This window comes from Odontesthes bonariensis, chromosome 20 (assembly GCF_027942865.1).
Source record: "Odontesthes bonariensis isolate fOdoBon6 chromosome 20, fOdoBon6.hap1, whole genome shotgun sequence".
In the NCBI taxonomy this organism is placed as follows: Eukaryota; Metazoa; Chordata; class Actinopteri; order Atheriniformes; family Atherinopsidae; genus Odontesthes; species Odontesthes bonariensis.
Window position 1 is genome coordinate 2108994 of NC_134525.1, and position 13366 is coordinate 2122359.

Below are 13366 nucleotides of genomic sequence, written 5' to 3' on the forward strand. Positions count from 1 at the left end.
CTCTCGCTAAACAACGACTGAAATGTGTCCAGTCGGTGCTTTTTCTTCTCGGCGGGTGCATTTCATTTGAATCTGTTACTCGTTTATTTTCTAAACGGAAAGAAATGTGATTGCTGATCCTCATTCTGAGGAAAACTAGCAGACTGATAAATGTTAATAATAATCATTCTGAAACAGCAGCGGAAACCTTCCTCAGTGACCCATTCAGACCTGTTCTTACCATCTGGCCAGAACAACCACTGTGGGCCCTATCAGGGGTGGACACGGGTCATTACAGGCACCACGTTGCAGCTATGCAGCCCCAAACACACCAGACTGAAGCTTTGTGAGACATGTTCAGGATCAGGAGCAGAAAACACGAGCATCATCGAGCCTTTTGCTAACCTTTTGAGTTGGTAAGCAAGTTTGAGCGAGTGAGAAGTTCCTGGATGCATACTAGATTCTCTGAAATGTTGGGTATGCATCATGAGGTTACTACTCATACTCAAACTACCCAAGATGCAACGTAACGTGACGTCGCCGATCGTCATTTCCTGTCAAAACGGCAGTTTCAAGCTAGCTACAACGAGGGTAGGTTCACTTCCTGTTTTCAAAACAAAAGCACCAATTGTATGGTAATGGCTTTCCCTATGATAAAAGGCAACGGGTATTTTATTTTGTGAAAATAACCGGAAGTGCGTTACTCACTGCGACTAGCTTTAGTAGCGCCGAATTCGTGGGAACAAAATTGTAAATAGATTTTGTTTTAATTTTAATTTTCTTTCAGTATTTTGTCAGATTTTCAACACGTTGGGGATCTAAACCACTTTTTCTCGCCTGAAAATGTTTCAAATGTTGCTAAAGTTCCATACATGCTACATACTGCATACTTTCCTACAACATACTTCCATACTACATACTAAATACTTCCATACTACATACTTCCATACTACATACTTTCATACTGCATACTACATGCTACATACTGCATTCTCATCGATCAGACAGTATGCAGAGCGTTTACCCACAATGCATTGCGCTCCTGCCCGAGCTGAAATCAGCCGGCCTGAAGCTGATTTCCCTTAAGCTCTAAACTCTGTAAACTTTAGCAACATTTGAAACATTTTCAGGAGAGAAAGTAGTCGTTTAGATCCCCAACGTGTTGAAAACCTGACAAAATACCGGCTGTTTACAATTTTGTTCCCACGAATTCGACGCTACTAAAGCTAGCTGCAGTGAGCAACGCACTTCCGGTTATTTTCACAAAATAAAATACCCGTTGCCTTTTATCATAGGGAAAGCCATTACCATACAATTGGTGCTTTTGTTTTGAAAACAGGAAGTGAACCTACCCTCGTTGTAGCTATCTTGAAACTGCCGTTTTGACAGGAAATGACGATCGGCGACGTCACGTTACGTTGCATCTTGGGTAGTTTGAGTATGAGTAGTAACCTCATGATGCATACCCAACATTTAGGAGAATCTAGTATGCATCCGGGAACGTCTCGCTTACTCAAACTCGCATACTAACTCAAAAAGTTAGTAGGAGTAGTAGGAGTAGTAGGCGGTTTCGAACACAGCCAACCCTTTAAGGAGGAAAATGACTCACAGATTTAATCATTTATGTGAAACATAGCCTCTGGCTGCACTTTCTCAGACCTCGTGTTCCCAAAGTAAATCTACGGCATCGGTACCGCGGTGCCCGTGAGGCGTGTTGCAGGTGCTCGGCGACCTTTCCCCCCAGGCACAGCCAATCAGCTCTTTCCTCCTCCAGCAGTTTCTCAGCTGGTATCTCAGGTGCATTGACTCACTTTGTGCCTCTGCAGGACGAGTCTCAGCACCCAGAATCCCTGAAAGCTCAACTCAGGGGCGTCAGATGGAAAAACATGGGGATTCAAACGCCCGTTTGGTGTAAATAAGTTTCATTTGTGGTGACCGATCCCTCTTTCATCCATAAATACAGCCAGTGCTTCGTCATTAAATCTGTGTCAACCCTTCACCTGATCTCTCCTTATTGATCCAACAGCAGCAGCCGTGTGAAGCTGTGACACCAAACACTCGTTTTGGGACCATTTCTCATCACAGTGTTCCTATTTGGAGTTATTTGGTGTCCTTCAGCACAAAAAAAAACAGCAAAAATTGAGCTTATTTCGTGTTTTTTTGTGAGAACCAGTCTCAGTCTCCATATGTCCGGCACACAGCTGCGTGCCTGATGAGAACCTTTCACCTTTTTACTCATATTTAAGCCCAACTAATCCATTTAAAGTTGTTTTCTGTCCCTGACGTTAAGCTGCAACTGGAAGTGAAGTGAAAATGTGTTGGAGGGAGCTGAACATGACGGTCTGTAACACCACTCCCACCTTCCTTCTTCATTAAAAGCGTCTTTAATCATATAAAAGTTGTGAAATGTCACATCAGCGACAGTTCCACGTATGACTAAACGTAAGCATGTCACTATCTGCAAAGAAAAAACAGGCACGGAACATTTAGGAAGCCTTGAAAATGTCATTTTTATATTATTTCAGCCTTTATTGTGAGACTATAACATTATCAGACGATTTGATTTAATGCTGCTGGAAAAAAAGAAGTTTTCCACCAAAAGAGACACAAACAAAAGAAAAGCTGCAAACCTTTACAATCCTGCTTATGTGTGGGACTCAAACCCCCTAATTCTAATGTGGGAGGTGAAAATGAGAATAAATATTAAATTCAGCCTTAAAGCTGCAGCAAACTACGAGTCGTTCTTTTATTCAAGATGTTTTTCCAGCTTTCTTAGTCTTTATTTTGATAAATTAGCTAAACTAATATCTATAAGAGCAAAATATCCGGTCACCACTAAAGAAAGATTATGATTTAAAACTTTATATTTAGCAGGGAGGACCTTGGACCCTGGGAGGACAGCGAGGGTAAAAGCTTTAGAGTTGGAGTTGGTTAAAGTTGAGTTGGGAGGGATTTGTCGGGGCCCTAAGCCGAGGGGAGTCCAGAGGATAACGAGACCCAGAGGGATGGTTTGACTGCAGTGAACACTCCTGCCAAGAGGCCCAGGCAGCACCTCAGGAGACCCCACACTGAAGCCCCAGGGAGGGCCACGGAGGCCGGAGACAGGAGGCCAGGAACGGGCCGATATGTTGGGAAATCCTCGACGTAACAAGTCCAGGAAGCTTTCCCGATCATGTCCGATGTCGAGGCTTAAAGGGATAGTTCGCCTCTTCTGACATGAAGCTGTGTAACATCCCATATCAGCAGCATCATTTCTGAACATCTTCTTACCCCCTGCTGCGTCCTGTGAGCAGAGTTCCAGCCTCGTTTTGGTGTTGATGAAGGTAGTCCGGCTAGTTGGCTGGGGTTTAAAAAATAAAGCGTTTTGCTTCTCAGAACAATATGCGTTCAACAGAGTAATACATTTGCATCACAAAATGGTTCTCCAGGAAAAAGTCAGACCTCACAATCTCTTGGCCCTATTTTCTCTCCCTTCGTATCACTGCCTGCTGCCGACAGCCCAGACTGGAAGCACTTTTAAATCCAGGTTAAAAACATTTTTCTTTCCGTGTGCTTATGGTTGAGTTTATATTTTTCTTTTTCCCCTCTTCTTTGATTGCTTTTAACTGTGTTTTATTTTTTTTTCTCTTTAAATTGCTTGTTTTTATGCTGCTTTATGCTGTTCTTTTAAATGCCTTGTCTTTATGTAAAGCACATTGAGTAGCCTGTGGTATGAAATGCGCTGTATGAATAAAGATGCCTTTTCAGTTGAGACTAAAACATCTCTTTTCCTCACATTCATGTTATTTCTCTCCATCTCCACCCATCTCCTGACTTTTCATTTTCCTTTCTCCACCTCCTTCCCCATGCTTCTTTGCTTCTGTGTGTCAGCTGGCTTCCTGTTTGCCTCCTCAGTTAGCTTCGGGCTAACGGTTTTCCCAGAGGTTAAGCTTCTCGGTGTTGGACGATGGTCTCTTCTCTGCACACAGTGTTGTCGTAGCCGTGTCACTCGGTATCTGTCAGCGCGCTGCCCTCGGCGTGGACGCTCGGCACAGATACTAGTTCCTTCTGACATGTCACACAACTCTGCAGTTCATGGTACCAGCAGCAAAGATTCAAGCAGATGATGAGACACATTCGTTCTGCTGCGTCTTGCATCAGAGGAAGAAGAAGAAGAAGAAGAAGAAGAAGAAGAAGAAGAAGAAGAAGAAGAAGAAGAAGAAGAAGAAGAAGAAGAAGAAGAAGAAGAAGAAGAAGAAGAAGAAGAAGAAGAAGAAGAAGAAGAAGAAGAAGAAGAAGAAGAAGAAGAAGAAGAAGAAGAAGAAGAAGAAGAAGAAGAAGAAGAAGAAGAAGAAGAAGAAGAAGAAGAAGAAGAAGAAGAAGAGCAGCATCCCACAGGTTGGAGATTCATTCAAAGAAGCTGTCAGAACAGTAAAAATGGCTCTAAAGCTGAGATACTCATTGGGCGGCTCCTCAAGCTTTAATTGGTGGCTCGCACTCGCACTGTAGACTCTGACAACTCTCAACAGTTCTATTTATTTTGTGCATATGACATCTGAAAGTATTTTATCTGCACTCTTCACTTTCAAATGAATTAATTAATGATTATTTTTAATGGTTTTTTTATTTTTTATTTATTTTTAATGATTTTATTGCTTTCTTGTGATTTTATGTAGCTGTAAAGCACTTTGAATTACCGTGTGTACGAATTGTGCTCTACAAATAAAATTGCCTTGCCTTGCACAGTAGCTTATAACAACATGGTAACAATAACAATACATTTTTTCAAATAACACACAGCGACAACTGCACAGTGTTAAGTATTTTTAAGTTTGCGTTTTTGTAGTCCATCCATCCATCCATCCATCCATCCATCATCTTCCGCTGGTCCGGGGATCGGGTCGCGGGGGCAGCAGCTTGAGCAGAGAGACCCAGACGTCCCTGTCCCCGGCCACTTCCTCCAGCTCTTCTGGGGGGACCCCGAGGCGTTCCCAGGCCAGCCGAGAGACATAGTCTCTCCAACGTGTCCTGGGTCTTCCCCGGGGCCTCCTCCCAGTGGGACGGGCCCGGAACACCTCACCGGGGAGGCGTCCAGGAGGCATCCTAACCAGATGCCCGAGCCACCTCATCTGACTCCTCTGGATGCGGAGGAGCAGCGGTTCTACTCCGAGCCCCTCCCGGATGACCGAGCTTCTCACCCTATCTCTAAGGGAGAGCCCAGACACCCTGCGGAGGAAACTCATTTCGGCCGCTTGTATTGGCGATCTCGTTCTTTCGGTCACTACCCACAGCTCGTGACCATAGGTGAGGGTAGGAACATAGATTGACCGGTAAATCGAGAGCTTGGCCTTCTGGCTCGGCTCCTTCTTCACCACGACGGGCCGGTGCAGAGCCCGCATCACTGCAGACGCCGCACCGATCCGTCTGTCAATCTCCTGTTCCATTCGTCCCTCACTCGTGAACAAGACCCCGAGATACTTGAACTCCTCCACTTGGGGAAGGATCTCATTCCCGACCCGGAGAGGGAATTCCACCCTTTTCCGGCCGAAGACCATGGTCTCGGATTTGGAGGTGCTGATTCTCATCCCAGCCGCTTCACACTCGGCTGCGAACCGCTCCAGTGAGAGCTGAAGGTTTTTGTAGTATTAAATATTTTTATTAAGTATTAATTAAGGCTTAATGGTGTTTCCTAAAGGGGGCACAGTGTTAAACCTGGCAACGCAGCCCGCTTAAACCACCTCACACTTGACCGCAGAGCACGCTAGCTCCTTTAGCCAGAGCACGCTAGCTCCTTTAGCCAGAGCACGCTAGCTCCTTTAGCCAGAGCACGCTAGCTCCTTTAGCCAGAGCACGCTAGCTCCAGCGTGAGATGCAGGCACAATGGATCGGTTTTGAATTGGCTCTATTTGAATGAATTGGATTATTTTTATAAATAATTATGATTACAATGAATTGAATTCCAATTGGCTTGAATTGGACTTTATTATTTAAGTGCCTTGAGATTACATTTGTTGTATTTAAGTAAAACTGAATTGAATTGAATTGAATTAATTAAAAAAGGACACAAAAACCAAACAAAAATCAGCATAAAGACGCCAGAGAGGGGACGAGCAGGCAAACGTCGGGTGTACCGCGAGATGCAGGCACAATGGATCGGTTTTTAATTCAAAAAGGGCAAAAACCAGCACAGAAACCATGCTCATCCTGAATGTCTCACTATGATTACAACAACAAACTACAAATACAACATGAAGAAAGTCGAGCACATGCACGCCAGCTTCTGCTCATCCCAGTATTAAGGTAAATGTGGTCTGAATTGAAAATGTATTGGCTGTGTTGTTTCTGTTTTTTGTGGGATGTTTTATATGTAGAAATGCATATTTGCAAAAGGGGGACTTTAGTATGTTGTGGTAAAAGTGGCTCTAACCTTGATTTTGCTGCCAATATGAAATAAATAGTGAGTATCACTGTTTTAATGTATCAATGATATCCACAGAAATTACCAACCCTGGAAAAACATTCTTACGAAGAGCACCAGCATTTTCAGCAGTTACAAGAAATTATTCATTAACGGATCAATCCACAAAATTAGAGCCGCACCAGCAGAAAGCAGAGAGGAAGCCTCGGAGGAAAGCTGGCATATCCTGATCCCATAAAACGCAACTCAGCAGCATCTTCAAACAGACCCTTCAAGCTCCTCTCCAGTTCCACTTCTTTTACTTTGTTACTCAGACCTTCCGGCGGAAAATCGAAGTGTCTAAACTCCAGATTACTCAAACTCCACAAAAGCTCCTCAAAAAATTCAAGTGTGACAATTAAACGGTCAAAAACTATCAAAGAAACACAAAACACTGTCCTCCTAACCCTAACCCTTAGCGTGTAGCTGTAAGCTAGCAGCAGATGCTAGCAAACGATGCTTTCTCATCAACAGTGATGGACCAAACAGCGTAACTCGTAGTGATGATTGTGTACCGTTAATTACTGCATTTAAACACTTTGGATATATTTATCTCATTAAACAGTTGTACTCGGAGACCTACATCTTTATCAGAAACATGCCGATGATGTAACGTTAGCACACCGAGAGCGAGGAGATGCTAGGTGTTGGGTTGGAAACACACCTTATCCACACAGCTGCAGGTTGATGAGTTACAGAACGGAACCGTTCAGCTAGAAAGCTTCAGCTAACAAAGTAATGTGGGAACAATAATGTTCATCTTTCAGAAAGGAGCAGCAATAACTCCTCAGAAGCTGGTGTACGTCTGCTTCATTAGCTAAGCTGTTAGCATTAGCTGCTGCTAAAGGAACAGCAATAACTCCTCAGAAGTTGGTGTACGTCTGCTTCATTAGCTAAGCTGTTAGCATTAGCTGCTGCTAAAGGAACAGCAATAACTCCTTAGAAGCTGGTGTACGTCACCTTCGTTAGCTAAGCTGTTAGCGTTAGCTGCTGCTAAAGGAAGAAAATAACAGCAATAATTCCTTAGAAGTTGGTGTACGTCATCTTCATTAACTAAGCTGTTAGCGTTAGCTGCTGCTAAAGGAGAAAATAACAGAAATAACTCCTTAGAAGTTGGTGTACGTCACCTTCGTTAGCTAAGCTGTTAGCGTTAGCTGCTGCTAAAGGAGAAAATAACAGCAATAATTCCTTAGAAGTTGGTGTACGTCATCTTCATTAACTAAGCTGTTAGCGTTAGCTGCTGCTAAAGGAGAAAATAACAGAAATAACTCCTTAGAAGTTGGTGTACGTCACCTTCGTTAGCTAAGCTGTTAGCGTTAGCTGCTGCTAAAGGAACAGCAATAACTCCTCAGAAGCTGGTGTACGTCACCTTCGTTAGCTAAGCTGTTAGCGTTAGCTGCTGCTAAAGGAACAGCAATAACTCCTCAGAAGCTGGTGTACGTCACCTTCGTTAACTAAGCTGTTAGCGTTAGCTGCTGCTAAAGGAACAGCAATAACTCCTTAACGGGGCTTAGCAGAGGAGGCGGAGCCAACTTAAGGAGTGACGGCTCGTTAAATGAGGAACTTTCAAACAAAAGAGGAGCTAAATAAATACCAGGGTTGTGTTTTTTGGGGAGTAAAAGCTGCTTTTATGGTAAACCAAAGATGAGGCATTCATCTGATATTATTTTCAGATCGTCTGAACACCTGAGAGCAAGAGGAGACCATCGACCGGCTCAACAGAGACCAGAGACGGGGACTCGAGTCACTGTGACTTGGACTTGAGTCGCTGTTTTGATGACTTTTGACTTGACAAAAAAATAAAAGACTTGAGACTCGACTCAGACTTGGAAGTTAAAGACTCGGCACTTGACTTGAGACACGATAACTTGAATGACTTGAGTGTTAATCATCTAGCATAACTTCCAACTTTGTTCGTCATTTGAAGATCCATTCTGACCAGGAAGTGCTCGTCAAATTAGCTAATATTATCCTGTTAGCCTAGCCGGTAGTTAGCTAACGTTAGCTTGATATGATACGGGGTGGACAGGTTGGACACATTGGCCAATGATGTTTACTGACAGTTACTTATATCTTTGTGTTTTCACTTTATTAAGATCAGATTCTGCAGGTAAAATTGCAATAATAAGGTGACTTTACTTGACTTGCCCAAGAAAAAATGACTTGGGACTTGCACATGTGTGACTCGGTCCCATCTCTAACAGAGACTGAAGAAACATCGACCTCCAGGGCAAAACTGAACTTCCAGAGAAACATTTGCCTTTAAAACCAGCCACCAACAGAACCGAGAGGAAAATGCTGTGATCATCGGCACCACTTATTTCCAACTGACTGTTCGTGTGATCACACATCTGAGTCCAAAAGTTACGTCTTCTGATGCATAAATGTGTGCATGGGACCAGGCAGATAAAGGCTCCATTCAAACATTACTCTCAGAATAACTACCCGTGTATCCGTGCAGCTGAGTCAATAACTGTGTTGACTCACAGTCTAAACCTTGAAAACAAAGTGAAAACTGCTCATGTGCCCGACCACCTGGTAAATCCAAGTAAATCCAGGTAAATCCAGGTGTTTCCAGGTGTTTCCAGCCTCTGAATTCATCTAAAAACCAAAGCGAGAACTCACCCTGCGTCGCTGCTGTTCCCGCAGATTAAGGCATCCTTGGCTCCCTCCACCTTGTAGAAGTTGTCTGGGACAAAAGAGGATAAATTTCAGGTTAAAACCTCTTGTATAATCTCCTTTTATTACAAAACAAGACTCTTTTTTTGTTTTGTTTTTTAAACATATGTTCATTGCACAATTTGTTAATTTACAAACGGTGAACAACAGAACAAGAAGATACATAAAAAAAAGCAACGATAATAATAGCAATAATTATTAAAATAAAATTAATAAATAAATAACTGAAGAAGAAAAACAGAAAAAATATATAATAATAATAATAATAATAATAATAAAAAATAAAAAAATTAAAAACGTGACTGTTGAAGCAGCTGAACAGAATCCAGGCCCTGTTGGAATCATCCCACCTTAAAGTGACATGTCAGACTCATGTTTGGGGAGTTAGTTTGAGTCAGCAGGTTCCTGATTACCAGCCTATGAAGCCTCAGCTCAGTTAGCTCCTCCTGATTGCTTCACAGTGTGAGTCTGTGCTCAGATCCGCGCCCGTCTGCCCGTCTCACCGCACGATCAATAAGCTCATCAGACTCGTTTGTGTGCTTTCGTCTGGTTAGAGCGTCTGAGCCTTTAAAACCAAAACCATTACGGCACACCACGGTTTGTTGAGCATTTATTCAACACTTCACTCTGACCACAAGCCCATTTCCAAGTACATTAACGCGCTTTAACCTCCTCACGTGGAGTACTTCAGGTACTCGACCGCCTCAAACGCACTCGAGAACAAAGCGTCTGGCATCACGAGTTCAAAAGCTTTTAATGCACGTCTGCAGGAGGAAAACAGGCGCTGCTTAATGTCTGCTGAGCTGAGTTCAGTCCTGAGCAGCAGCAGCAGGAGAACTTTCAGATGAGTTTGGAGCCGTTTTCAGGTAAACAAGTAGTCAAAAGTGTTGTTTAATGCCAGAAAAGGGATGAGTTTCAGAGAAATCTGGGTTTAAACAGAGAATGATTCATTTAAAGGGGACAATCATCCTTTATTTTGTTCCTGGGAACATATATTAGGGCGTCTGAAGTCCCCACCAGGTGTAAAACTCCCCAGTTTTAAGTTTCCCTGCATTGGAAAGGAGAAATAACTAATAAAAAGGGAACAATCATCCCTTATTTTGTTCCTGGGAGCATATATTAGGGCGTCTGAAGTCCCCACCAGGTGTAAAACTCCCCAGTTTTTAGTTTCCCTTCGTTTGAAAGCAGAAAGAACTAATAAAAAGGGAACAATCATCCCTTATTTTGTTCCTGGGAGCATATATTAGGGCGTCTGAAGTCCCCACCAGGTGTAAAACTCCCCAGATTTTAGTTTCCCTTCGTTTGAAAGCAGAAATAACTAATAAAAAGGGAACAATCATCCCTTATTTTGTTCCTGGGAACATATATTAGGGCGTCTGAAGTCCCCACCAGGTGTAAAACTCCCCAGTTTTTAGTTTCCCTTCGTTTGAAAGGAGAAAGAACTAATAAAAAGGGAACAATCATCCCTTATTTTGTTCCTGGGAGCATATATTAGGGCGTCTGAAGTCCCCACCAGGTGTAAAACTCCCCAGATTTTAGTTTCCCTTCGTTTGAAAGGAGAAAGAACTAATAAAAAGGGAACAATCATCCCTTATTTTGTTCTTGGGAACATATATTAGGGCGTCTGAAGTCCCCACCAGGTGTAGAACTCCCCAGTTTTTAGTTTCCCTTCGTTTGAAAGGAGAAAGAACTAATAAAAAGGGAACAATCATCCCTTATTTTGTTCCTGGGAGCATATATTAGGGCGTCTGAAGTCCCCACCAGGTGTAAAACTCCCCAGATTTTAGTTTCCCTTCGTTTGAAAGGAGAAAGAACTAATAAAAAGGGAACAATCATCCCTTATTTTGTTCCTGGGAGCATATATTAGGATGTCTGAAGTCCCCACCAGGTGTAAAACTCCCCAGTTTTTAGTTTCCCTTCGTTTGAAAGGAGAAAGAACTAATAAAAAGGGAACAATCATCCCTTATTTTGTTCCTGGGAGCATATATTAGGGCGTCTGAAGTCCCCACCAGGTGTAAAACTCCCCAGTTTTTAGTTTCCCTTCGTTTGAAAGCAGAAATAACTAATAAAAAGGGAACAATCATCCCTTATTTTGTTCCTGGGAACATATATTAGGGCGTCTGAAGTCCCCACCAGGTGTAAAACTCCCCAGATTTTAGTTTCCCTTCGTTTGAAAGGAGAAAGAACTAATAAAAAGGGAACAATCATCCCTTATTTTGTTCCTGGGAACATATATTAGGGCGTCTGAAGTCCCCACCAGGTGTAAAACTCCCCAGATTTTAGTTTCCCTTCGTTTGAAAGGAGAAAGAACTAATAAAAAGGGAACAATCATCCCTTATTTTGTTCTTGGGAACATATATTAGGGCGTCTGAAGTCCCCACCAGGTGTAGAACTCCCCAGTTTTTAGTTTCCCTTCGTTTGAATGCAGAAATAACTAATAAAAAGGGAACAATCATCCCTTATTTTGTTCCTGGGAGCATATATTAGGGCGTCTGAAGTCCCCACCAGGTGTAGAACTCCCCAGTTTTTAGTTTCCCTTCGTTTGAATGCAGAAATAACTAATAAAAAGGGAACAATCATCCCTTATTTTGTTCCTGGGAGCATATATTAGGGCGTCTGAAGTCCCCACCAGGTGTAAAACTCCCTAGTTTTTAGTTTCCCTGCGTTTGAAAGGAGAAAGAACTAATAAAAAGGGAACAATCATCCCTTATTTTGTTCCTGGGAACATATATTAGGGCGTCTGAGCTCGGGATGGGATGTCGGGGAGCTCTAAACTCTGTAAAGTTTAGCAACATTTGAAACATTTTCAGACAGAAAGTGGTCGTTTAGATCCCAAACGTGTTGAAAACCTGACAAAATACCGGCTATTTAGAATTTTGTTCCCACGAATTTGGCGCTACTAAAGCCCCCCTCTCGCCACCCCATAAATATTTTTCTAGATCCGCCCCTGCTGAGGAGATCTTTCTATCTGCGATGCTCATCTTTTATTCAGCAGAGAATTGGGACCACATGCATTTAACTCCAGCTATGAGCCATTATGACTGATTACAAAGCATCAAAAGTCAAAACCTCCGCCTGTCAGAGACATTTCATCACTTTATAAGCAACAAAAAGGACCTTTTTTTAACGTGGAGGTTCTGTGCTGCTGCTGTGGGATTCTGGCCGTCGCTGCACCAAAGGCTCTGAAACCTTTTAATAGTGCGGATATTCCTTTTGTTATCGGGGAGGCTGCGTCCCGGCCCGCCAACAAAAACTTCTGAAGTCCGACCGCTTTCGTTCGTGAGCTCAAAGTAAGCAGGAAGCGCCGAGATTACTCACAGAGGCAAAGCAGATGGCAGCGGCCTACTTAGAGTCATTACCTGAGCTTCACCCTTAAAATAAATGTGACATTTAATAAAGCTTTGCTTCTTTTTTTTTGATAAAGAGAGTGTCAGAATCATGGAAAATTGTCTCTACGGGACATCGAGGACCTGCACGCTTAATTTTATTTCTCTTTAAAAAAAAAAACCCGAGTGGCAAATTACCCTGTCAAGCCTTAATAAAGCTCCATCCTGCCCTCCTGCAATTTCACCGTCAGGAGATAAATTTACACACGTGAAAATCTTTCAGCGGGGGGAGTTAATGGTCCAAGCGAATCAGACGGAGGCCGTGTTAATCTGCTCCTGAAAGACACCGTTGGGTGATGAATCTAATGTCTGAGCGCTCGTCCATCAGAGGCTGCTGCAGGTTTACAGCTTTCTGAGCACAGTTTGCACAGTTTCTGTGTCCCCGCGACCCTTTGGTTCAACAACACTAATAATACCGTGGTCCATACCGTGGTCTAAACCAATCAGAGACAGTTGGGGGCGGGGCCCCCCTCTGATTGGCCGTGGTCCTGATATTCCTGTACATTTGAAAATGCTGCGGTCGTACGGAGAGAGGTGAGCGGCCTCGGCCACAAAGGAAATAAAGAGGAAACAAAGAGGAAACAAAGAGGAAACAAAGAGGCAACAAAGAAGAAACAAAGAGGCAACAAAGAGGAAATAAAGAGGAAACAAAGATGAAATAAAGAGGCAACAAAGAGGCAACAAAGAAGAAACAAAGAGGCAACAAAGAGGAAATAAAGAGGAAACAAAGATGAAATAAAGAGGAAACAAAGAGGCAACAAAGAGGGAACAAAGAAGAAACAAAGATGAAACAAAGAGGAAACAAAGATGAAATAAAGAGGCAACAAAGATGAAATAAAGAGGAAACAAAGATGAAATAAGGAGGCAACAAAGAGGCAACAAAAAG

At 42.8% G+C, this 13366-nt stretch overlaps 1 protein-coding gene across 5 annotated transcripts in view; it reads right to left on the reverse strand.

Annotated features, from left to right (window-relative positions):
* Positions 1-13366, reverse strand: part of LOC142370092 (sodium channel protein type 3 subunit alpha-like) — a 316646-nt gene that overhangs the window by 185275 nt on the left and 118005 nt on the right. For all 5 annotated transcript variants that reach the window (XM_075452519.1, XM_075452518.1, XM_075452520.1 and 2 more), the window contains exon 9: positions 9041-9104. In XM_075452519.1, coding sequence (XP_075308634.1) covers positions 9041-9104 — 64 coding nt within the window. The remainder of the gene's footprint in view (positions 1-9040; positions 9105-13366) is intronic.